Raw genomic sequence first — 27320 nt, 5'->3', positions numbered from 1 at the left:
AAGCTGCCAAAAGTGACAGAGCTTATGAGGGCGGGTTCTAGGTTCAATATATCCTCACTCCTGATCTTGTGCTGCCCCTTGATACGGAATAGCTACAGGAGACTCTGATGGATTGGTCCCCCCTTCCTGGGATGTCTCCAGATGTACTGGGGTTTCACTGAGCCCTTTCTGCTCCACGAGCCTGGATTCCCTCTCCCTGTTTTGCTAAATTATGCTCTCCGGCCTCTTGCAGCACACACACACAGGTAGGGCCACACCCAGCTACAGACACAAACTGAAGTCATCGCTGTGTGAGAGCAATTCACTCAGCACTCACTGTGAATACTCCTTTTGGGGAATAAACCTAAAATAATACTGTCTTGCACTGTATAGAAAGATCTACATAGCACAAGCTCATAAAAAATCAGCCTCTCATAGAAGAATCATAGATCATTAGGTTTGGAAAAGGCATCAGGAGGTCATCTACTCCAACCCCTTGCTCAAAGCAGGACCTAAACTCCAACTAAATCACTGTAAAATGGGGATATGTTCATAGTGACTTTCCTTTGCTAGGTTTTTTGATGATCCTTCAGTGAAAGGTGCTGCACAGTATAATGATAGCTACTGGTGAGAATTATTGATCTGTGATCCCTTAACAATAGCCCTGTGTGTCTACAGATTGTTTGTGTCTCCCCTCAGGCATCTTTCTCCAGATTTCTCTGTCTACTCTCTACTCATTCCTCCTGGGCATTTACAGGGTATCAGACCCTATGGAGATCTCGGCGTTATTCTAGTTTTTTGTACTAATCAACTATAATTTTTAAATATGCACAAAGCAGCCAATTCATATCTGACTCAGCACAGAACCCAAGGGTTCTCATCTCCCTTTGGGGAAGTCTCTTAATTACTGTTTACTCCTAAAGGTGGATAAAGAGCACAGAAACACAGACAGGCTGGTCTCCAGCCAGTTTGCATTCAGATGCCGCTTCTCCAGTAGATGCTGAGCGAACCCTCCTGGGACTGCACACAATTATATTATAAATACTGCACACCCTCAGCTTTTGGTGAGGGATGTTGCTGCAGATGCTGGGGCGAGAGAGATGTGGGACACAGCTACCTGAAGGGGATTCTCAGGGAAGACACTTCCATATCGGGATTCACAGGTACTCATCTCTAGCTGAGGAGCTCACCTGCTTGACAAACTCAGTTGAAAAGTGGAGTGATGAGATAGAGAGTAAGTTTGTGGTACTTTCCTCTCTGTGCAGCCATTAAAAATCTTACGGCTCTTGCCACAGGGGATGAATTTGCTCTAATATCATTGACCTAAATGTCCCTCTTTGCTATGCCCACCCAGGCTCAGGGCCTCCAGCCCCAAACTGGCTGCATTTCAGTGGAGGAAAGGTGTTAGTAGATGTAGAAAACAAAAGTCAATTTCTGATGCCATAGTCTGTAGTTTGCTTAGGCCCCACTGAGAGAGGTGGGTGGGTATATGCTATTACTTTACTTTTATCTGCTGGAATAATTATAAAAAATTGTCAGCATGGGCAAGACATGTTTTCTCCTAGCTTCATTTCAGAAGTCGACTGAACTGTTATGCCTGAAATTTTAAAAAAAGCAATTCAGCCAGAAGCAGACACACTGCATGGGGAATTTAAGTCCAAATGGTTAAAGATTGGCAAACTTACAAGCAACTGAAAATCAGGTCTCCTAATTGAAGGTGTCAGACAGCCAACAGCACCACCTACAATGGCCAATTCATTCGTGAATCCCATTCAGCTAAGTTCTTTGCTTTAACAATGTCTGTGTCAAGGAGTTCCACAGGCCAAATGTGATTTAAGCAAACAATTTTCTTTTATCAGTGTTATATGTTCAGACTTTCAATGTCATTGAACGTTCCCTTGTTCATGTGTTATGAAACACAGTGAATATAAATGCCTGATCTACTTTCTTTATCAATTGATTCATATAGTTTCAGACTTGAAGGGACCATTAGATCACCCAGTCTGACCTCCGGCATAGCACAAGCCATTAAATTTGACCCAGTTACCCCGGGGTTGAGCCCAATGGCTTGTATGTGACTGAGGTCTACATAGGGTTAGAAAGGACCACAAGGGTCAATTGCTCTAACCACTTGCCAAGGGCTGAACCATCCCAGACAGGTGACTATCCAGCCTACTTATGAAACTCTCCTTTGAATGATCTTCCACAACATGTCGTGGCGTCTGTTCCATTATCCTACTGCTCTTATAGTTAAGAAGATTTCCCTGAGGTTTAATCAAAATCTGCTTTCCGGTACTTGAACTCTTTGCCTCTTGTCCTGCCCTTTCTGACGAGAGACAACATTTCTCCATCTTTTTTCTGGCAGCCTTTCATATATTTGAAGACCGCTGCCATGTCCCCCCTCAATCTCCTCTTTTCCAAACTAAACATTTCCAGTTCTTCAGCCTTTGATCGTGTATAGCTGGACCGCTTGTCATAATATCGTTAAATTTAACATGGGAGGAAAAACACCACATCTGCCCAACACTTAGCATTTAATTTCAGAAACAAACGAAAGTTAAAAGGTACAGAGCGAAAAGTGAAACCCCTGCAAGCTGCGTGGAAACTTTTTAAAGACACCATAACAGAGGCTAAACTTAAATGTATCCCCCAACATAAAACAAACAAACAAAAAACATAGTGACAGAACTAAACAAGTGCCACTGTGGATAAACAAAAACCTAAAAGAAAAACAATGAGAGGCAAAAATGAAACCTTCAAAATGTATAAGTTAAATCCTAGCGAGGAAATAGAAAGGAGCATAAACTCTGGCAAACAAAGTAAAAAAATATATAATTAGGAAGCCAAAAAAGAATTTGAAGAACAGCTAGCGAAAGATTCAAAGAGTAATAGCAAAAAAATGGTTAAGTACATCAGAAGCAGGAAGCCTGCTAAATAACCACTGGTGCCCCTAGATGATCGAGATGCTAAAGGAGCAGTGAAGGATGATAAGGCCATTGCAGAGACACTACATGAATTCTTTGCATCGGTCTTCACAGCTGAGGATGTGAGGGAAATTCACAAATCTGAGCCATTCTTTTTAGGTGTGAAGAACTGTCCCAGACTGAGGAGTCATTAGAAGAGGTTTTGGAACAAATTGATAAATTAAATCGCAATAAGTCACCAGGCCCAGATGGGATTCACCCAAGAGTTCTGAAGGAACTCGAATGTGAAATTGTAGAACTACTAACTGTACTCTGTAACCTATTATTTAAATCAGCTTCTGTACCACATGACTGGAGGACAGCTAATGTGACGTCATTGTTTAAAAAGGGCTCCAGAGGTGATCCTGGCGATTACACACCAGGAAGCCTGACTTCAGTACCAAGCAAAGTAAGGGGAGGGAAAGCTCAGTGGTTTAAGCATTGGCCTATGAAATCTAGGCTTGTGAGTTCAATTCTTTAAGGAACTCATTTGGGGAACTGGGGTAAAAATCTGGAGACTGGTCCTGCTTCAAGGAGAGTTGTTTTGTTTCTTTTGTACGGGGCTGGAAGGGATAGCTCATTGGTTTGAGCATCAGCCTGCTAAACCCAGGGTTGTGAATTTAATATTTGAGAGGACAATTTGGCGATTGGTCTTGCTTTGAGCAGGGGGGTTGGACTAGATGATCACCTGAGGTCCCTTAATGATTCTATGAAACTGGTTGAAATGATGATAAGAAAAAAAATTGTCAGACACATAGATAAACATAATTTTTTGAGGAAGAGTCAACGAAGTTTTTGTAAAGGGAAATCATGCCTCAGCTGGAGGTCAATGCAGTTTGTCCTAATGGTTAATTACGCTCAGTGCTAAACATTGGGTCCTTAATTCCAGCTGGAATTTGTATGACTTCAGCTTCCAGCCTTGCTCTGCCTTTCTTGGCCAGATTAAAGAGCCCGTTATTACTATTTAAGATAAATAAATGAAGGTCTCTGAGTGTCTCACCATCAGACATTTTTTCCAGGTTCAATTCATTTTTGTGGCTCTTTTCTGCACCCTTTCCAATGTTTCAACATCCTTTTTGAAATGTGGGTCCCAGGACTTTACGCAGTCGATTTCACCAGTGCCACGTGCAGAGGTAAAATCCTTCCCCTGCTCCAACTCACCACTCCCCTGTTTATGCAGCCAATGACCACATCACCTTTTTGGCCATAGCATTGCACTGGGAGCTCACAATGATTTGGTTGTCCACAATGACCCTTAAATCCTTTTCAGTGTCCCTGCGCTCCATAATACAGGCCCTAGTCTGAGGGTCAGCCCTGCATTACCTGTACCGAGAGGATAACTTTGCATTTGTCTGTATTAAAACATTTTGTTTGAATGAACCCAGCTCACCAAACGTCCCAGATCCGTCAAAGTACCTGCCTTGGCCTCCTCATTGTACCCACTTTGCCATTCTTTAGGTCATCTGCTAATTTTGTCTGCAGTGATTTTCTATTTGATTCCAGATTGTTGCTGAAAATATTGAACAGCATCAGGCCTAGAATTTATCCCTGTAGAAACCCACCAGAAACAGCCCGATTCACTGACAATGGCCCATTGACAACTGCTTTCTGAGACTGCTTATCAGTTAGCCAGTTTCTAGTCCAATTAACATGTGTTTTACTGATATTGTATAGTGTTGATTTTTTTATCTGAATATTTTCCCCTACTAAGTCAAATGACTCAGAGAAATCAAAGTGTAGTGTTTCTATGTGGTTCCCTTGTTCAAACAAATGTGTTCTCTCATTAATTGATGAAATCAGGTTTATTTGACGAGATCTGTTTTAAAGAAACCCAGTCGTTGACTGGCATTAATTATATTCCTAGACTTTTTTTTTTTAACTAATTTTTTTACCAGCTTCCACTGTTTTCTAATCTTGTCAAATCTTTTTTTAAAGCTTTCCCTTTATTTTTGATAGTTTAAATTTAACACAGTACTGTTCTATATATGCTTTTTCATATATATATATATATATATATATATTTCATCACCTCATGTGATAAAAATACCTCATACTGCTTCTTTCCAAATGCAGAACAAAAATATTTCTTGAACACCTCTGCCTTTCTTGCAACATTAACAATTTTCTTTTCTCCCTCTAGGAATTGGCCGAAGCCTTTTCTAGGCTTTCTTTTCTTCTTACTAAAATTAATAACCTCCTTTTTTTGATCCTTAGCCATGCCACTCACAGATTTCTCCCTGACATCTTTCACATTACTTATCAATTTTCATTAATTCCAGTTTGTATTGTTATCTATTTTCCCTTTTTCTAATTTGTTATGTGTTACTCATTTCCCCCCCACCCCCCGGGCCCAATTACTGCCTTTACTTCATTTTGCCACTGAACTAGGTTTTTAGCCAAAGTTTTCCACTTTCTTGGCTGTGTTGTTGTGGAGTTTTAGCTATCTAATACATTTAAAGAACTCCCAAGTTTCATTCCCATTTTTCTGTCTAAATTTAACCTTCCAATTAGTTTTATTGATATGTTGCCTCAACTTTGGGGAATTAGCCCCTTTGAAGCACTGTCTATACAAATTACTGGTTGGGACTTTTCAGTCTGTCCACATCTGGCACCATCCCAATTCTCATAACCTGTCTCAGAAATCCCCTTTCTGTGTGCTATATCCTTTAAGAGACTGAGTGACAATAACCGAGAACATGTCCAGAGCAGGTTATTCTCCATCCCATTCCTTAGGCATACGAACATTGTCTTTGTTTGGCCACTGCTAGGAATGCGCAAGTGTTTCTGTGAAGTTTCTATCAGTGATGCCCGGGTCTTTTCCCTGAACTGTGCTCTAGCTGGGATCTATCCCCTGGCACATGTCTTTGCAAAATAATTCATTTTTTTTTCCACTCTCAGATGTTGAGCATCTGGGTGAATGGGGAACTTTCTACAGCATGGACACTCTAGCCTGGCTTCCATTGCATTAAGGAACAGTGATGGATAACCAGTATCCACACTTGTGTTTCCTGCTGGTGCCTATTAATATTTCCTGCACCGTGATGTGCAGGATTGATTGCTGCATGGAGCACCATGCAGTATGGAATTGGCATTAGTAGGGCCAGTTGTTCAGAATTAATTCCTCTGAAGAATGAAAATACCAGTTTTCAGTGTTTGAGGAGCGACCAATCAGCCCTTTACCCATGAGAACAGCCCCCAGTAATGCATGTAGTGTCCCATATTAACACTGTCTCTCCATTCAGGTGTTTGTCCTGCGATCATCACGCTAGACCCTGGGCACATACAGGAAGTTGGGGGAACATACGGTACATACAGGAGACACCATTCTGCCTCAGAGTTGGAAACCTTCTCCCCTATCCCATGTCAGGTTCCAACACAACCGACTTCATCAACCCCTCCAACTTTATCCTGCTGGGCATTCCTGGCCTGGAGACGGCTCATATCTGGATCTCCATCCCCTTCTGCGCCATGTACACCATAGCCATCTTGGGGAACTTCATTATCCTGCTCATCGTGAAGAGGGATCCAAGCCTGCATGGGCCCATGTACTATTTCCTCTGCATGCTGGCCATCACCGACCTGGTCCTGTCCACGTCCATCCTGCCCAAAACATTGAGCATCTTCTGGTTCAATTCCAGGGAGATCTATTTCAGTGTCTGCCTCACCCAGATGTACTTCATTCACTGCTTCTCAGCGATGGAGTCTGGGATCTTCGTGGCCATGGCTTTGGATCGCTATGTGGCCATTTGTGATCCCCTGAGACATTCCACCATCCTGACAAACCATGTAGTGGCCAAGATTGGCCTGGCTGTGGTGCTGCGCAGTAGCATGCTTGTACTGCCCTATCCCTTCCTGGCGAGGCAGTGGCCATACTGCAGAACCAACATCATCCCCCACACATACTGTGAGCACATAGCTGTCGTGAAGCAAGCCTGCGCTGACATTCGCGTCAGTATTTACTACGGCCTCTTTTTGACAGTCTCTGTGATGGGTCTGGATACGTTTTTTATCGCCATGTCCTATATCCAGATCCTCAGGGCCGTATTCAGCCTCCCCACAAAGGATGCCCAGCTCAAGACTTTTGGGACATGTATCTCCCACCTCTGTGCCATTTTATCCTTTTATGTCCCAGCTCTCTTCTCCTACCTCACACACAGGTTTGGCCACAATGTGCCCCTACATTTTCACATTCTCATGGCCAACATTTTCCTCCTGGTTCCCCCCATGCTAAACCCGATCATTTACGGGGTGAGAACCAAACAGATCGGGGACAGGCTGCTCTGGCTCTTTTCTCATAAAGGGACTGTGACGACGCTGTTCTGACGGGACCCAACTGAGAGTGCCAATTCAGGACCAATTGCTTAAAAAGAGCAGTCACAGCCCTAGGCTGGGGTTTTTCCTCCTCTAAGGTAAACCAAACCAGCCAGACAAAGAAGACTTCAGTTTTACCCCACTGGCTAACCACAAGTCACACAAGCAATTTCCTTAGACACTAAAGTCTCCCAGTATCACCACCAGTGCCGCTCGTCCGGGGAATGAATAGTTATGAAAACCAACACCCCAATAAAAGAATACGGATCTCTCGATTCCAAAGAATCAAGCCCCAGACCCAGGTCAATATACACATCAGATCTGATCCACAAATCACGCTGTTACCAATCCTTTAGAATCTAAAATCCAAACGTTCATTCATAAAAGGAAAGAAATATAGATGAATGTTAGAATGAGTTAAATGCAATCAATTACACACATATTGGCAAAGTTCTTGTTTCAGGCTTCTAGCAATGATGGAATAAACTACAGGTTTAAATCAAGTATCTAGAGTACAACCACCATTTGGATGGGTCGTTCAGTCCTTTGTTCAGAGCTTCAGTTTGCAGCAAGTTCCTTCAGTAGTTAGAAGCAGACCAAACCAGATAGTCTCTACGTAAAAGAATAAATGGACACAAATCTGACATCAGAAATCATAACATGCAAAAACCAGTAGGAGAACACTTCAACCCTCTCTGGCCACTCAGACTGGGAGTGGATGTGTCATTACAAAAACTAAATTCCCCATACTAATTTCCCTACTGTTACTCACACCTTCTTGTCAACTGTTTGAAGGAGGCCACCCTCACTACCACAACAAAAGTGATTTTTCCCCCTTGATACTCTACCATTGAGAATAGCCTGCTTCCACTTTAATTGAATTATCCTATTAGCACTGATCCCCTACTTGGTAAGGCAACTCCCATCTTTTCATCTACTGTGTATATATATCTGCTACTGTATTTTCCACTCCAGGCACCTGATGAAGTGGGTTTTAGCACACGAAAGCTTATGCCCAAACAAATCTGTTAATCTCAAAGGTGCCACAAGGACTCCTGTAATTTTTGCTGATACAGACTAACACGGATACCATTGTGAACCTGTTATCTGTGAATTTTTAATCTGAATAGACAAGCCTGAGTTTAGTCCCACCACAATATTTTGATCCACTGTAACCATTTGTGTCTCTTGTGGCAAACCTGCCTGTGACTCAGTTTGAACTGCAGGATTCAAGTAGAAGTAGAGGATTACTGTGGGTGCGAGTGGCATTTTTATTGTGTCTGTCACTGAGCTCTTTCGTGTTGGCTTTCTTGCGCAATTACTGTTAATGGTTCTGGTACGTGTGGAAAGATATTTCTTTTGCAATGCCACTATAGTGGATTCGCATGGTAATATTTATCTACCTTTTTGTTACTTTGTACAATTTTAATTTGATACCCAGTGGCACTTAATCTGTCCACAGTAGTATATAGCCCATTGTATGGGTTACATCAACTGTGCTCTGGTACAGCATAAGATACAAGCATAACTTGGTTTCCAAACTCCTAAGCATTTTTTTTCTTTCATTTTTGTCAAAATAGGCTTTTGCCTTTTGTTTGGATTTTTCCAATTTGGCAGCTCCTGCAAGTGGACCTGATTCAGATGTTTCTGTAATGCTTGCAGACGAGTTTCAAGATTTACTTCCTTTAGCTGTGTGTCACTGGCATGATATAAAAGATGCTCTGGTACATGCATAGTTTGTTTAGTTATAACTTCACCGGGTGTATGATTTGTGGAGGCAGCTGGAGATTCCCTGAATGCCATTAAAATGAGAGGAAGCAGGGTGTCCCAATTGCATCCATTAGCATCTACCAGTTTTACCAGCATATGTTTAATGGTGCGATATTTTCACTCTACCATTCCTGATGATTCAGGTTTGTATGGAATATGCAATTTTTCTTGCATTCTTAACAATTGCAGGCATTTTGGAACACCTGTCCAGTAAAGTGTGCTCCTCTGTATGACTCTACCCTAACAGGATATTCTTATCGATAAAATACTTTTTCAGGTAGAGCCTCTACTGTGGCTACTGCGTATTTTCTTTTAAAGGAGAGGCTGCCACTCGTTTAGAGAACAGATTAATGACAACCAGAAGGTATTGGTTTTCCCTCGGAGTTTTGGTAAAGGTCCAAAAAATCAACTCGCAGAGCCTGCCATGGACCTTCATATATCTGGGATCTTAAAGGCACATTTGTTTTTGTGGAGATAGGATTATTCTGTGCACAAACCAAACAATTTTTACAGTACCGGTGTACATTTGCCTTCATGCATGACCACCAACCTATTAGGATGAGGCACTGCATGTTTTTTCCCACTTCTCGATGACCTCCTGATGGTATGTCATGTACTACATAGATCATTTCTCTTCTTTTGCATGCTTGTTTCACCAAATTCAAGCAACTCCTTTTTTCCAGAGTTTATAGAGTGGACCTGCGATGTGAATACAGTTATGGATGAAGTCTCAATAGTATTCTGCTGAACCTAAAGAATAATGTAAAGAAGTTATGTTCATGGGCATGGATAGCTCTTGAATTGAATCCACCTTTTGTTGTGCAGGTGATCGACCTCCTTGAGACAACGTGATACCCAGAAAGGAAACTTCTGGGACCATTAGTCATACCTTTGTTGGATTACACTTTAATCTTCCATCCCTTATGATTTGAAAAAAATCATTTAGACACTCCAGGTGTTTCTCTTGAGTTTCTATTGCTAAACAAATGTCAGCTACATATTGAAATTGAAGGATCAATATTTCACACTGTGTAGAGTCAAGCACATAAGATTATTATGCACAGCACTGGCGGAGTGTCACTTTGTTTGTTAGGCTTAGAGACACTACAGAACAATTAATTAAAATAGATTATATAGGGTGCTCATTGGGCGGAGAGAAGCAACAGGAATGGGATTTCCCAAGCCTTTCGATACGTTCTAGCAGCAAGACAAGATAAGCACAATAAGCCAATGGTCTGAAAGATTACTTAATGGTTCTGTCCAAGGCTTAAATTAACATATTGCTGACATACAGTTAATTACCCCCAAACTATGTATATTAGAGTGTATAGGTTAAATCCTAATTTGGGGTTCCAGGGGAATGAGGTAGCACAGTTGACCAGCTGGTACATTCCTGGAGATTTAAAGCATAAGGCAGTAATTAGTACTTAAAATTAACAATTGTTTATAAATTTACCCTTACATTTGAGTGGGCTGGGATTGGCATACATCTGTGAGGGGAGGGTGTCATAACTCATGTCTATAATATTGGGCCTCTCACTGAACTCTGTCTGGGATCTGAGGGGTATTGTACCACTATCTCTTTCCTGTATTAGGGAGTAACCATGAAGCCTTTCCCAGCACTTCATGGGTCTATAACTCGCGATAAGGACACCCAATTACTAACTCCGCTCACTAACTTGAAACTGTGAAAGTAGAATGAATTATATAGTAAGAATAGAAAGGATTAAAGAAATGATGTCTGTATCTTTAAGCAAAGTTGTTGGAATGTTGCAACCAGGTGTCAGGAATACAGACATTAACATAGAACAATTGCACCGTTTAAGGGCAATTGGTGAAGCATTAGCCTTAGATCGATAACAGTTAGTAAGGAAATAGGATATGCATACTGTGCCCCAGGTGAATTTTCCTGTTTTGCTTTCTTTGTCCCTTTGTCTAATTCCCGCTCTTTTATCTGTATAAATAAGACTGTTTGGGCCTTCCATGGCCACTCACATATTCTGAATGTTATTGGCGGAGCGCTGCGCTAATAAACACAGTGGTCTGACAAATTGTGAGTCCTGATTCTAACTTTGACAAAACTCACAAGGTTACTTGTTTACCCCAGCGTCCTCTTAGCTATGTATTGTTCTCTGTTAGCCAGCCCCCATAGCCCAAGCCAAGTTGTGGACTCTGGGCCTAGATGAAAAGTTCTCAGGAGAAACTGTAGTTAAGCTCTTACATCCATAGCTAATGGATTCTGATGCTTCAAAATAGAAGAGATGGTTTAGAAAACCTTGACAAAATTCATTTCATTTGCCCATGGAAAATGCCTGAACTATTATGTAGTCCTTGGGCTCAGACTTGAAATGGAAACTGACCCCTTTCTACTCTGAAAGCTGGGCGACGTTGGCTTCCCTTAGACACATGGTAGAAAACCATTTTGCTTTGGGATTGATAGATTTAATCAGGTCAGGCATTTTGCACACAACAGCTGTACAAGCTGGAGACACTTGATTCGATTTTTGATAATCAATAGTAAGATGCCATGACCCATTTGGTTTTTGTAAGAGCCAGTTTGGAGAGCTGCATACTGAAATTCACTTACGAATGATTCCCTGCTGAAGCAGTGATTCAATGGTTTTAGCAATATGAGGTGAGGCCTAAAAAATTGAAAAAAATGCCATTCCTAGGAAAATCTGAAATAGCTACTTTGCAAGCAACAGTGGTGGGGCCACAGCAGAAGAGGAAGAGCATTTATCAGCAATTAGGAAGGTGGCAACTCTATGACTTGGGCATAATTTGCCACATCAACACAGAATAGTAAGGCTGGGAAAGGAGTTAATGTCTCTGACTGTATCACCAGCCAGCTCTGCATGGAAATCTGAGAGCACCGGGAGAAAAAAATTAGGTGCCTTTATTAGTAAAGAGCCAGAGCAGCCTATCCCGGATTTGTTTGGTTCTCACCCCGTAGATGATAGGATTTAGCACAGGAGGCATCAAGAGGTAAACGTTGGCAATGAGAATGTGGAAATGCAGGGGCACATTCTGACCAAACCAGAACATGAGAGAGAAGAAGAGACTTGGGATGGATATGATAACGTTTGCTGGGAGGGTAGAGGACAAGGACCTATCCTGACAGGACACTTACTTTTCAAGCTAATGATAGCTGTAGGTACGTTAAAACCGCCACATTGCAAGATATACATTTTAGTCTCATCACCACTGCAGACAATCATATTGTTTATTGGCCTGCAGATAGAATTTTGCAAGTAGCCCTTAGTTTAACTGGACCAGCTTAGTACCTGATCGATTTCAAAATTTGCTTTCATTCTTAACAGAGATTCAAAGAATCTCTGAATTGCAAGGGCAAATTCACATGCTTCAGAATATATATCAAGCTGAAAAGAATGCCTTTCATACAGCTTATAGAGTGTCTACTTTGTGTACTAAGTATGATATATTATGCTTTGTAACCAAAACTGTACAACAACCTCATCATATTATTGCTATGGGGATATTATTGCTTGCATTGTTGTTAGTTTAAAATTATGTCATTGCTGTTGTAAAAGACATAATAGTAATACCTTTCATGACCATGCTAATTATGTATTGTCATTACACCAGTGAAAATCCCTAAGGTTGAAACATCTGATGTAGAATCAGAAATCCATGGCTTAATGCAAATAGAGATTTGAGAATATCTGTTGTACTAGAAGTACAAAAGGGGGGGGGTGGAAGAAGGGAAAGAATTGACAAGGATTTGTAAGGAATCTTAATGCATGTCAGTCTTTTAGCAAGAGTTAGGCCAGCTGTAACAGTAATGACGTGAGATTTGTAGAAGCGAGGATAGTGTGAGGTGAGTAGGAAAGAACTGTGTGAGAAGTTATCACAACCTTGCACTGATACGTAGACTGGCGCCCAACGTGAAGAAAATAAGATAGCAGGATAGCCTATGTATAAACAAAATGCAGCTGTTGCTCATTATTGTCTATATTATTGCTTGTTATTGTCTGTAACAAAGGTATAAATGCTTGCTGTAATTGTTTACCTGTTGAGAGACCTGTCCAGGACTGTGGTGACGCAGTGTCCTAGGGCACTCCCTCCCTCTATTGCAATTGCTGGAGTTAGAATAAAGTATTTGATTTTGCTGCACCCAAACAAAAAGCGAGAACTGAGTTTTTCTCCGACACCATGGAACTGGCTACAAGGGAGGCACAATACATCGGTGCATCCCCTAGGGCGCAAAAAGTGTCACACGAACCTACCCACAAAACTGTGCAGAGTTAGGAATGTTACCGCTGTGGTAAGCCGGGTCACCAAGCATCAGAATGCAGGTGTAAGGACCTTGTGTGTCGACACTGTGGCAAAAAGGGACACAGTGAGTGTGCCTGTAAACAAAAGAAAAAGAGGCCTGTGGTCTGGCCGACAAAAAGAGGAACCCTGCATGCCCTAGAGCAGACCAGGATGATCAAGGTGACACCTCACCGCAAGAGGAAGTGCCACTGCATGTTTTGTCTTTGGCAGTGGGCTCACATAAATACTGGGTAACCCCGTTGTTGGATGGCAAACCTATACGCATGGAACCGGACACCGGTGCAGCCGTCTCACTGGTTTCTGAGACTGTGTATAAAGAAAAGCTACAGCATCTTCCCCTTAAGGCAACAAAAACTGTTCTGAAGACGTATACAGGAGAAGCTGTGCTCATGCTGGGCACTACTGATGTTAAGGTGGAGCTCAATGAACAGGCTGCTAAATTGCCACTGTTTGTGGTGAGAGGTAACTACCCAGCCTTAATGGGTAGGTCCTGGCTTGGGAAGATTCAGCTGAACTGGGCAGAAGTGCACTGGATGACTAAAGAAGAAACCAGTCTAACCTTGTAGCAGGGTGGACCACTGCTCCGGCCCTGAAAGGGTTAAAACAGCCCTGGATAAGGGCTGGGGCTGGAGAAAGCAGCCTTTTAGGCTGGGCTGATTGGGGAAAGTGGCAGCGGCCGGGGCACGCCCCAAACTGAGCAACTGGCCCTTATATAAGGCAGAGAAGCCAGGAGCACAAAGGGTCTCCCTCTGCCTGTAGAGGGAGAAGGGCCTGGCTGCAGGGAGCTAGTACTGGGGGCTGCAAAGGGCAGCCCAGGGGTAGGCCAAGGCAGCAGGTCCAAACCCTCCTTGCCAGCGATGAGTGGCTGATACTGCAGTCTGCCCCAGGGTGTGGGGCTAGACAAGGACTGGCAGTAGCCGTACACTGAGGCAAGGTGGGAATAGAGGGTGGGGTTCCCTAGGGAGGGGAGACCCTGAGAACAAGGGGTCACTGCCAGGGGGCAGCACCCGATGTAAAAGGGCACTGGGTCCAGGGAGGGACACGGGGCCAGTAGCTGGAAAGGCGGATCACCGGCATGCAGAGGGCGCACTGGACACTGGACTGAGCTAATTCCTGAGGATGACCAGTAGGAGGCGCTGCGGGGCTGAGTCCGCCGGGTTACAAACCCCTATCCTAAGGAAACATGCTGCTGTTTTTGGAGATGATTTGGGAAGTATGAAGGGAATCACTGTGACATTGAACATTAAACCTGACAGTCCACCAAAATATCTGAAAGCCCGAACTGTGCCATATGCCATCAGGCCAAAAGTTGAAGCAGACCTGGAGCGCCTGGTCACCAACGGAGTTCTAATACTAGTTATCCATAGCTCATGAGCCACTCCTATTGTTCCAATAATGAAGAAATATGACTCTCTCCGGATATGCAGTGATTTTAAAGTCACTGTCAACCCAGTGTTGTGTGCAGAGCAATACTCGCTTCCCCGCATCGATGACCTCTTCACAGGCCTGGCTGGGGGACAAAAGTTCAGTAAAATTGATCTGAGTCAAGCATATTTACAGATACACATCGATGAAAAGTCCTAAGAGGTGTTAACTATTGTGACTCATAAGGGGTTTTATCGATACTGTCGCCTACCCTTCGGAATAACAGTGCTAAAACCACTTCATGAGCTCCTTGGGCAGAATAAGGCCTGGAAGTGGACTGAAGCCTGTAATGTTGCATTTAACAAAGCTAAGGATGCATTGCTAAATTCTGAAGTTCTAACGCACTTTGATCCATCCTTACCCCTACAATTGGCCTGCGATGCCTCCCCTTATGGAGTGGGAGCAGTTGTGTCACACATTATGCCTTCGGGAAAAGAGAGACCTATTGCTTTTGCTTCACGCACTCTAAGCAAAGCAGAAACTAACTACACCCAAATCGAACGTAAGGCATTAGGAATTGTTTTTGGAATTCGGAAGCTTCATCAGTACCTGTTTGGGCAAAAGTTTACTCTTCTCACAGACCATCGACCTCTGACATCAATTTTTGGACCCTACACAGGCATTCCCCCATTAGCTGCTAGTTGTATGCAACATTGGGCATTGTTACTTTCAGCACACACATATGAAATCAAATATCGGAAATCCACTCTGCACGCAATGCAGAAATACTTCTCCAAAGCTCAGAGAAAGCAGGCAGACAGAAAAAGACTCAGACACAAACTTCCCTCCACATTAACCCTTAGCTATCTCTTTATGACAGAGGGACCAGACATGCAACCACGTTTTTCTCCAATCTCTCCAATACAGGCTCTTCTAAGTTCAGACTAGTGAGTACTAGGTAGATAAAGCGAGTTAGGCTTATGGTTGTTTTCTTTATTTGCAAATGTGTATTTGGTTGGAAGGAGTTCAAATTGGTATTTGGTTGGAAGGAGTTCAAATTGGTATTTTGCTGAAAAGATTTTAATTTATACTTGTATACTTAGGCTGGGAGGGTATTCCCAGTGTCTATAGCTAAAAGACCCTGTACCTATTCCATCTTAAATTTACAAAGATAATTTTTACTGTTTTTTCTTTCTTTAATTAAAAGTTCTTCTTGTTTAAGAACCTGATTGTTTTTTTTATTCTGGTGAGACCCCAGGGGACTGGGTCTGGATTCACCAGGAACTGGTGGGGAGAAAGGAGGGAAGGGGGAGAGAGAGGCTAATTTCTCTCTGTGTCAGGATTACTTTCTCTCTCAGGAAGAGTCTGGAAGGGGGAAAGAGAAGGCAGGAGGAAGGCGAATTCTCCTCTCTGTTTTGTGATTCAAGGAGTTTGAATCACACAGTGGTCTTCCAGGGGAACCTAGAGAGGGGAAGCCTGGGAGAGGCAACGGTGGGGGAAAGGATTTACTTTCCCTGTGTTTAGATCCAGAAGGTCTCGGTCTTGGGGGTCCCCGGGCAAGGTTTTGTGGGGAACAGGCACTGGAATTCCTGGTTGGTGGCAGCGCTTCAGGTTCTAAGCTGGTGATTAAGCTTAGAGGAATTCATGCTGGTACCCCCTCTTTTGGACGCTAAGGTTCAGGGTGGAGAATTAGACCATGAAATGGTGTGCAGCGTGTGGGATAGATAGATAAGATAGAATCCAAAAGCCAGTGAGGTTTTTATTTCTCTCGCTGCTAGCTATCTGCAGGCAGACTGAGAGGTTTGGGTTTAGGAGCAAAAGCCAGTAGGATTTTTTCTTTCTCTTTCCCTGCTAGCTGTGTGTAAAGCAGGTTAGAGAAGATTGTTTTTAAAAGCAAAGGTCTGCAAGTTTTTTGGTCTCTCCCTTCTGAGTACTCTGAAGGCAGAGGCATTAGGGTTTAACAAGGATCTTTGTATGAATGTTTTTTTTTCTTTCTAACTCTGTCGGGAATAGCTAGGTAGAAGGAGTTAAAAAAGACTCTGTTACTAAGCAACCCTAAGGAGGAAACAGAGAAGCAGCATTTCAGGAAGCAAACACCAGAGGGTGCCCCAACACAAGAAAGGAGAAACCATGACTACCAAGGACACCCTGAAACAGGAACGAGTGAGACTGGAGGCAGAGGAACAAATCAAAGACGCAGACCACAAGCGAGACATGGAAAAGAAACTACAAGAACTAGAAATAAAACAAAAAGAGATGGAACTGAGAGAAACAGAAAGAGAGGCTGCCCACAGGAGAGAGCTGGAGATAAAAGAAGGAGAGAGGGAAGAGAGAGAAAGAGGAAGAGAGGCTGCCCACAGGAGAGAGCTGGAGACAAAATAAAGAGAGAGGGAAGAGAGGGAAAAAGAGAGAAAGCATGAACTGGAATTAGCGCAGGCTAAGCAGAATAACACAGCCAACCCTAACAACCCTTCGCCAGTTGTTATTCCACATCCCAAGAAATTTCCCACGTACAAGGCAGGCGATGACACTGAGGCCTTCCTAGAAAATTTTGAAAGGACCTGCCATGGGTACAGCATCTCTGAAGACCAGTACATGATAGAGCTGAGGCCACTGCTCAGTGGACCCTTAGCAGAGGTGGCGGCTGAAATGCCTAAGGAGAACATGAACGATTATAAACTTTTTCAAACCAAGGCCAGAATCAGAATGGGGCTAACACCTGAGCATGCCTGTCGGAGGTTCAGAGACCTAAGGTGGAAACCACATGTGTCATTCACCCGACACGCCTACCACATTGGAAAGAATTATAATGCCTGGATATCAGTAGCCAATGTTCAATCTCTGGACGACATGCACCTCCTAATTCAATTGGAGCAGTTCTTAGAGGGTGTTCTGGAGGATATAGAAAGGTACATCCTAGATGGGAAGCCCAAAACTGTCACCGAGGCGGGAGAGATTGGAGCCAGATGGGTGGAAGTGGCAGAAAAGAAAAAAGCTGCTATCAAGGGGAGCGAATATCACAGGGGTCACACCGACAATAAACCCTATACCTGAAGGCAACCCAAGACCCCACCTACAACCCAAGGAAAGCCGCCGACTCTCTGTTCTCTCACCTCACCAATCTCCAGTAACCCACCTCGGCCCAGTGACCAGTCAGCTGGGCGATGCTTCAAGTGTAATGAACTGGGACATATAAAGGCCAACTGCCCCAAGAACCCCAACCGAGTGCAGTTCATTATATCTCCATCACTCCAAAGATCCCCAGGCCCAGATGCCTCTCAAATACCCTCGGAGTGAAGGGAAATTTTGAGAGTGGGCGGAAAGAAGGTTATCGTGTGGAGAGACACAGGGGCAAAAGTGTCAGCTATACACCAATCCTTGGTGGACCCCAAATTCATCAACCCAAAGGCCCAAGTGACAATTTACCCCTTCATGTCACAAGCGGTAAACTTGCCTACAGCTAAACTGCCTGTCCAGTACAAAGGCTGGTCAGGAATGTGGACTTTTGCAGTCTATAACAATTATCACATCCCCATGCTACTGGGGGAAGACTCGGCCAACCAGGTAAAGTGGGCCAAGAGGGTGGGAATGGTTACATGCAGCCAAGCCAGGCAAGCTTCCAGACCCATCCCTGTTCCTGAGCCATCCACAGGGGCTCCATCTGTGTTAGCAGAGACCCAGACAGAGGTAGTGGACCCGGATCCCCTGCCTACGACTGCAACAGCCACAGTACTTCCAGTCCCAGACCCGGACCTGGAAACACAACCAGCACCAGAACCATTGCCAGCACTGACGCCAGCGCTTGCAAACGCATCTTCAACTCCAATGCCAGAAGGTGCCAGCGAGCCTGAACTGGCAAAAGCAGCAGACAACCACACCCAAGAGGCTCAGCCACAGCCTGAAATACCCTCAGGTGCACCAGCGGAGAGCGGTTCACCAGCCACGAAAACAACCTCATCACCTACATCGCTTCCCGAAGGACCAAGCTCAAGTACACAGTCTAAGGAAGAACTGGTGTCTCCAGCCTCCAGGAAACATTTCCAGACTGAGCAGGAAGCAGATGACAGACTTCAGAAAGCTTGGGCGGCGGCACGGAGCACCCAACCGACTCTCAGCTCTTCTAACAGATCTCGGTTTGTTATAGAACAAGGGCTTTTATATAAGGAGACTCTTTCTGGTGGACACGAGGAAGATTGGCATCCACAAAAACAGTTGGTGGTTCCAACTAAGTACCGGGGGAAGCTCTTAAGCTTGGCCCATGATCATCCCAGTGGCCATGCTGGGGTAAACAGAACCAAAGACAGGTTGGGGAAGTCCTTCCACTGGGAGGGGATGGGCAAGGATGTTGCCAAGTATGTCTGGTCTTGTGAGGTGTGCCAGAAAGTGGGAAAGCCCCAAGACCAGGCCAGGGCCCCTCTCCAGCCACTCCCCATAATAGAGGTCCCATTTCAGCAAGTAGCTGTGGATATTCTTTGTCCTTTCTCAAAAAAGACACCCAGAGGAAAGCAGTACATACTGACTTTTGTGGACTTTGCTACCCAATGGCCAGAAGCAGTAACTCTAGGCAACACCAGGGCTAAAACTGTGTGCCAGGCCCTAATAGACATTTTTTCCAGGGTAGGTTGGCTCTCCAATATCCTTACGGATTTAGGGACAAATTTCCTGGCAGGGACCATGAAAGAACTGTGGGAAACTCATGGGGTGAATCACTTGGTTGCCACCCCGTACCACCATCAAACCAATGGCCTGGTGGAAAGGTTTAATGGAACTTTGGGGGCCATGATACGTAAATTCGTGAATGAACACTCCAATGACTGGAATCTAGTGTTGCAGCAGTTGCTCTTTGCTTACAGGGCTGTACCACATCCCAGTTTAGGGTTATCACCATTGGAGCTTGTTTTTGGCCACGAGGTTAAAGGGCCATTAAAGTTGGTAAAGCAGCAATGGGTGGGGTTTACACTCACTCCAGGAACTAACATTCTGGACTTTGTGAGCAACCTACAGGATACCCTCCGACAGTCTTTAGCCCTTGCTAAAGAAAACCTAAAGGATGCTCAAAAAGAGCAAAAGGCCTGGTATGATAGACATACCAGAGAGTGTTCCTTCAAGGTAGGAGACCAGGTTATGGTCTTAAAGGCACAAGAGGCCCATAAAATGGAAGCATCATGGGAAGGGCCATTCATGGTCCAAGAGCGCCTGGGAGCTGTTAACTACCTCATAGCATTTCCCAATTCCTCCCTAAAGCTCCGAATGTACCACGTTAATTCTCTCAAGCCCTTTTATTACAGAGACTTACAGGTTTGTCAGTTCACAGCCCAGGGAGGAGATGTTGCTGAGTGGCCTGATGGTGTCTATGACTAAGGGAAAAGTAATGCTGGCGTGGGTGAGGTAACCCTCTCCACAACCCAGAAACGTTTGCAGGGGCAACAGATCAAGAAGTTGATGCACTTTCCAGTGAAAGTTCCCTAACATCAACTAGTTAAAAATTGTCCTTGCAATGTGAAGAATCTTGTAGTTTTACATAATTAGTGGCATATGTAAGGATGCATGTGTTTATTAATCTGTTTATTTTAAAGTTCTAGGGAGAAATCACTGCCAGTGTGGTTCCACACTGTCAGCGATTTGGAGGGCGTGTCATAAACAGATAAGAAAAGTTAATAAAACAGAAGTACGTTATATCTCTTTGACTGTAAAGGGTTAACAAGTTCAGTAAGCCTGGCTGTCACCTGACCAGAGGACCAATCAGGGACAGGATACTTTCAAATCTTGAGAGAGAGAAATTTTTGTGCTGTGCTGTTAGTTTTGGTTGTTGTTCACTCTGGGGGCTCAGAGGGATCAGACGTGCAACCAGGTTTCTCTCCAATCTCTCCAATACAGGCTCTTATAAGTTCAGACTAGTGAGTACTAGGTAGATCAGGCAAGTTAGGCTTATGGTTGTTTTCTTTATTTGCAAATGTGTATTTGGTTGGAAGGAGTTCAAATGTGTATTTGGCTGGAAGGAGTTCAAATTGGTATTTTGCTGAAAAGATTTTAATTTGTACTTGTATACTTAGGCTGGGAGGGTATTCCCAGTGCCTATAGCTGAAAAACCCTGTACCTATTCCATCTTAAATTTACAAGATCATTTTTACTGTTTTTCTCTCTTTAATTAAAAGTTTCTTGTTTAAGAACCTGATTGTTTTTTTTATTCTGGTGAGACCCCAGGGGACTGGGGCTGGATTCTCCAGGGAACTGGTGGGGAGAAAGGAGGGAAGGGGGAGAGAAAGGCTAATTTCTCTCTGTGTCAGGATTACTTTCTCTCTCAGAAAGAGTCTGGGAGGGTGAAAGAGAAGGAGGGGGGAAGGTGCATTTTCCTCTCTGTTTTGTGATTCAAGGAGTTTGAATCACAGTGACCTTCCAGGGTAACCCAGGGAGGGGAAGCCTGGGAGAGGCAACGGTGAGGGAAAGGGTTTACTTTCCTTGTGTTCAGATCCAGAGGGTCTGGGTCTTGGGGGTCCCCGGGCAAGGTTTTGTGGGGACCAGAGTGTACCAGGCACTGGAATTCCTGGTTGGTGGCAGCGCTACGGGTACTAAGCTGGTAATTGAGCTTAGAGGAATTCATGTTGGTACCCCATCTTTTGGACGCTAAGGTTCAGAGTGGGGATTATACCATGACACATGGCATTGCTAATTTAAATTAAATATTAATTTCTTTTTTCTAATAATTGTTTCAGCAGTAATGTTAGCGGTGATATACAGCTGTGAAAAATCAGAGTGCTTTGTCTGATCAAATCCTGATAGCCAGGGTTACTAAGAATAACAGTTTTATTTTCAGAGAGGTAGCCGTGTTAGTCTGGATCTCTAAAAACAGCAAAGAGTCCTGTGGCACCTTATAGACTAACAGACATATTGGAGCATGAGCTTTCGAGGGTGAATACCCACTTTTCAAAAGTGGGTATCAGAGGTATTGTTGTATGACCAATTGTTGTGTGTACCTGTGATTTTAAACAAAAATGTGTTTTAATGAACATACATCTACGTTGACCATGATAAAATTCTTTATGATGGTTACCATGTAATACTGTTTATTGTTGTTGTTGTTGTTGTTTTTCTGCATAGGCCGTTTGTCACATTACAGATCTCCATTTAGTTGGTTGTACTGGGCATGATGCTTGCGTCACATTCACCGCCGGGGAATCTTGTTGGTACCTTTTCAGCAGACCACCTAGTGGAGTTATTACTTCAAACACATTGCATCTAGAGATCCACTGATGCCTTTTTTGAGAGCAACAAGTAATCTGTGGTACTTTCCGTGTTTGGGTATTGTAGTGATACACTATTAGCAGAAGTACTTGCATTTGTTCCTTGTAAATATTTTCTAGGTGGCCTATGGATTGGACAGTAGCCAACTGATCAAAAACCAGCCTTATCTGGATCGAACACAATGATAATAGTAATAATATATTGAACAAAATGTATAAGGATTATGACATGTCGCAGGGTCTTTTTTAAACACACCATGATTCAGATGAGAGGTCACAAACCCTAGGTTTCTGATTGCCCCAAATGACATTTTTTTTACATTCCATTTGGCATTCAACTTTTTTTCTCCATACCTTTGAATATACTGTGGACAATACCAATTTATAATTTGCGGGTTTTGAATCAATTTTGGTACCCTTTTCATTCTAAAAATTGAAAGCAACTAAGGTTTCCTCCAAGATAATGAATTTTGTCCTGATCATTATTGTAGTTTACCAATTGATTAATCTTCTCTTGGTTTTTATTAAATAATCTAGTGATTTTATGCATGTTATACACAGTCAATTTTTTCATAGTTGATAATCCATAAATCCCTTTCAATATTGGATCAACTACGTGATTAACTTCTTCCTGAAGTACATACTTAATGTGCTTTTTGTTTTTTCAGCATTCTCCTTATTTCAAATTGACGTTTTTGTACCACATAACCTTGTAATACTGCTTATGATTTCCAGTTGATTTGGTGTTTGTGTTTTCTTCTAGGAGCATGCAGATTATTGTGTTCTTTTCGATCCAAATTAGCTATGTCTTGCACTCGTTGATAAGCAGTAACCTTATCCACACGGTGTACTGAGGAAAAAAACAAATGCCACCTTGGGGTCTCTGCAGGAATTGAACTTGCTTATTTGCCAATAAGATAGATTTAACACAACAGGGATATGCATGAATTATACCTGATTGATTAACACGCCTGGCACTGGTGTGGCAGTCAGACCACTAATAGGCCCTTCCTATAATTTTGGAAATTTTACGGAATTTTGTGGTTCACGGTCCCTTTTAACTCTTATTGCCTGTACTTTCACCTTGAAGTATTTGTTAAAAACTCCAGTTCCATCCAAATTTTAATCTTGATACAGGTCTTATACTCTCTCTCATCCTCCTGTTTTAAGTCATGAATAGCCATTGTTCCACCTTTTACTGAGCTTCGACATCTGGTTCTATTTTCCCATAATCCATATGGAATTCCATCACTGGCTGGAAAAGAATGAGTTTCTCCTGAGATATATGTTTTACATTCTCCCCCGCTAGACTTCTTCAGTAAGGGAAAGATTTTGTTTTTCCAATCTACATAAGACTTTTGGTTATTTCTCAAAGTTACATATAATCCTAGTCTATACGAACCCAACATATGATTTTCTATTTTACATTTATTTCAACTCAGAGAGTGCTGAAGCACTGGAATGGGTTACCTAGGGAGAGGGTGGTATCTCCATCCTTCGAGGTTTTTAAGGCCCAGCTTGACAAAGCCTTGGCTGGGATGATTTATTTGGTGTTGGTCCTGCTTTGAGCACGGGGTTGGACTAGATGACCTCCTGAGGTCTCTTCCAACCCTAATGTTCTATGATTCTATGATTATTACAATTGTGTCATTAGTCCATGCAGTTAACAGTGCTCTGTCCAAAATATTAGATATGAATTGTCCTTCATCTGGTTGACTATCCTATTTTCAGTAAAGGAACGATCCTTTTTCCAATCTACATAAGGCTTTTGTTTATTTTCGTCTATATCATATGCAAGAACTATATGTTTCCCTAGTTTTCCTTTGACTTGTTGATAAAACCTATGAAGAGTCATTTGGCTACTTAATGTCTCTGTTATCTGTGAATTTTTAACCTTAATAGGCAAATCTGAGTTTAGTCCCACCATAACATTTTGCTGCACTGCAACCATTTGTGTCTCTGGTGGAGAACCTGCCTGTGATTCAGCTCGTCTGCAGCATTCAAACAGACATACAGGGTTACTGTGGGTGCGAGTGGCATTTTTATTGTGTCTGTCACTGAACTCTTTTGTGTTGGCTTTCTTGCACCATCTTTGGTTCTGGTGCCTGTGGAGAGATATTTCCCTTCCGATACTGCTTTAGCTGATTTGCATTGTGATATTTATCTACTTTTTTGGTACTTGGTACAATTTTGATTTTATACTCAGAGGCACTTAATCTGGCCACAATAGTCTATAGCCCAGTTTATGGGTTACATAAGATGTGTTCAAATCCACCATAGAATAAAAGCATAACCTGGTTTCCAACCTCACAAGCTTTTTTTTTTTTTTTAATTTTGTCAGAATAGGCTCTTGCCTTTCATTTGAATTTTTCCAATTTGCAAACTACCTGATTCAGATGTTTCTGTAATGCTTGCAGATGGGTTTCAAGCTTTACTCCCTTTAGCTGTGTGCCACTGTCATGATATAAAAGATGCTCTGGCACGTGCATAGTTTGTTTAGTTATAACCTCACCGGGTGTATGATTTGTGGAGGGAGCTGGAGTTTCCATGAATGCCATTAAAATGAGAGGAATCAGGGGGTCTCAGCTGTGTCCATTAGCATCTACCACCTTTTGCAGTGTATGTTTGATGGTATGATTTTTTCGCTCTACCATCCCTGATTTTTGAGATCTGTATGGGATATCGAATTTTTGTTGCACTCTTAATAAATGTAGGCCTTTTTGGAAAACTTGTTCAGTAAACTGTGTTCCACTGTCTGACTCCACCCTAGCAGGGAGTTCCCAGTGAGAAAATACTTGGTCAGTCAGAGCCTCTGCTGTGATCTTAAAGGAGCATTCTATTCGGTTGGGGTAGGATTATTCTATGAACAATCTGAACAATTTTTACTGTACGGGTGTACATTTGCCTTCATGCATGGCCACCAACCTATCGAGTTGAGGCACTGCATGTTTTTCTTCGACCACTTGATGGCCTTCTGATGGTACGTCATGTACCAAATAGATCATTTCCCTACGTTTGCATGTTTGTTTGTCCAAATTCAAGCAATTTCTTTTTCAAGAGTTTATAGAGTGGAAGTGCAATGTGAGCAAAGTTAGGGATGAAGTTTCGATGGTATCCTGCTAAACCTAAGAACGAATGTAAAGCAGTTATGTTAGTGGGCATGGGTAGTTCCCGAACTGAATCCATCTTTCGGTGTGCAGGTGATCGACCTCCTTGAGAAAATGTGATACCCAGAAAGGAAACTGCTTGGACCATTAATCCTGTGTCCTTGATGATTTGGAAAAGTTCAGCTGACACTCTAGGTGTTTCTCTTGAGTTTCTGTTGCTAAGCAAAAGTCATCTACATATTGAAATAGAACAGAGAGTTCTGAAAATCTTGACAAAATTCATTTCATTTACCCATGGAAAATGGATGAATTATTATGTAGCCCTTGGGGCCAGACTTGAAATAGAAAACTGACCCCCTTCTACTGTGAAAGCTGGGCAACGTTGGCTTTTCTTAGACACATGGTAGAAAGCCATTTTGCTTCGGGATTGATAGATTTAATCAGGTCAGGCATTTTGCATACAACAGCTGTACAAGCTGGAGTTACTTGATTCAACTTTTGATAGTCAATGGTAAGATGACACGACCCATTTTTTTTTTTGTACTGGGCAGATTCGAGAGTTGCCTATTGAGATACACTTATGAATGATTGTCTGTTGAAGCAATGATTGAATGGTTTTAGCAATATGAGGTGAGGCCTAAAAAACTGGAAAAAATTGCCATTCCTAGGAAAATATGAAATGGCTCTTTTTCATGTGACAGGAGTGGGGCCACAACTGAAGAGGTGGAGCATTTACCAACAATTAGAAAGGTGTCAACTCTATGAATTGTATATAGACCAATTCCCTAATTTTCTACACCAACACAGCATAGTAAGGTCAGAAAAGGATTTAACGTCTCTCTGACTCTCCAGCACCACATCACCAGCCAGCTCTGCCTGGAGGTCTGAGAGCCAGAGCACCAGAAGAAAATTTTAGGTCCCTTTACGAGTAAAGAGCCTGAGCAGCCTGTCCTGGATCTGTTTGGTCCTCACCCCGTAGATGATGGGATTTAGCACAGGAGGCATCAAGAGGTAAACGTTGGCAATGAGAATGTGGAAATGCAGGGGCACATTCTGAACAAACCGGTACATGAGGGAGAAGAAGAGACTTGGCATGTAGAAGGCTAAGATGGAACAAAGGTGGGAGATGCAGGTCCCAAAAGTCTTGATCCTGGCATCCTTTGTGGGGAGGCTGAAGATGGCCCTGAGGATCTGGGTGTAAGACAGGGCAATGAAGATCGCATCCAGGCCCATCACACAGAGTACCACAAAGAGGCCATAGTAGCTACTGATGTGGATGTCGGCGCAGGCCAGCTTCACCACGGCTATGTGTACACAGTACAACTGGGGGATGATGTTGGTTCTGCAATAAGGCCATTGCCTTACCAGTAACGGAAATGGCAATGCAAGGAAACCACTGCGCAGCATCATGGCCAGGCCAATCTTAGCCACAATAGACTTTGTTAGGAGGGTGGAATGTCTCAGGGGATCACAGATGGCCACGTAGCGATCCAAAGCCATGGCCACGAAGATCCCAGACTCCATCCCTGAGAAGCAGTGAATGAAATACAGCTGGGTGAGGCAAGACCTAAAATCTATCTCTCTGGAATTGAACCAGAAGATGCATTTTGGGTACAATGGAGGTAGATTCAACCAAGTCAGTGACGGCCAGCATGCAAAGGAAACAGTACATGGGCCCATGGAGACTCGGGTCTATCTTCACAATGAACAGGATGGTGAAGTTCCCCAAGATGACTATGATGTACATGGTGCAGAAGAGGATGGAGATCCAGACATAGGCAGCCTCCAGGCCAGGAATGCCCAGCAGGATGAAGGTGGAGGGGTTGGTGAAGTGGGTTGTGTTGGAATCTGACATGCAGTAGGCGAGAAGGTGACCAGTTCTAAAGCAGAACGATCTCTCCTGCATGTACTGTACGTTCCCCAAACTTTCTGTATGTTCCCAGGCTCTCAGGTGATGGTCGCTGTACAAATGCCTGGATGGAGAGACAATGTTAATGTGAGACACTACTTCCTATGCTACGGGAGGCTCTTCCCATGGGTGAAGCAGATTGGTCACTCTTCACACACTGAAAAATGACATTGTCATTATTCAGAGAAATGAATTATGAGCAACAGTCCCTACTAATCCCAATTCCAATTTTTAAGGGGCCCCTTGCATCACTAATTCCTACATGTCATGGTCTGAGAAACCTTAATAGGCACCAGCAGGAAACATGCTTCTGCATACTGTTTATCCATATTGTTCCTGTCAAGACTGAATCCTCACTCTGTCGCTCAGCCATTATTGG

The 27320-nt window shown here is 43.2% G+C and overlaps 1 protein-coding gene and 1 pseudogene across 1 annotated transcript; one reads left to right on the top strand and one right to left on the bottom strand.

The window, feature by feature from the left end:
• Window positions 1–584: 584 nt before the first annotated feature.
• LOC115643274 (olfactory receptor 52R1-like) lies at window positions 585–7265 on the top strand. Its single transcript, XM_030547155.1, has 2 exons — window positions 585–606; window positions 6310–7265. Exons 1-2 carry the CDS (start codon window positions 594–596, stop codon window positions 7263–7265), a joined length of 969 nt encoding a protein of 322 aa, XP_030403015.1. The 5' UTR covers window positions 585–593.
• An 18679-nt stretch (window positions 7266–25944) lies between these two features.
• On the bottom strand, window positions 25945–26887 carry LOC115643299 (annotated as a pseudogene).
• Window positions 26888–27320: the final 433 nt, after the last annotated feature.

The sequence above is a fragment of the Gopherus evgoodei genome, unplaced genomic scaffold (genome assembly GCF_007399415.2).
Source record: "Gopherus evgoodei ecotype Sinaloan lineage unplaced genomic scaffold, rGopEvg1_v1.p scaffold_56_arrow_ctg1, whole genome shotgun sequence".
Taxonomy (NCBI): Eukaryota; Metazoa; Chordata; order Testudines; family Testudinidae; genus Gopherus; species Gopherus evgoodei.
The sequence above is the reverse complement of the archived record's forward strand: the minus strand, read 5'-3'. Positions and strand labels throughout refer to the sequence as shown.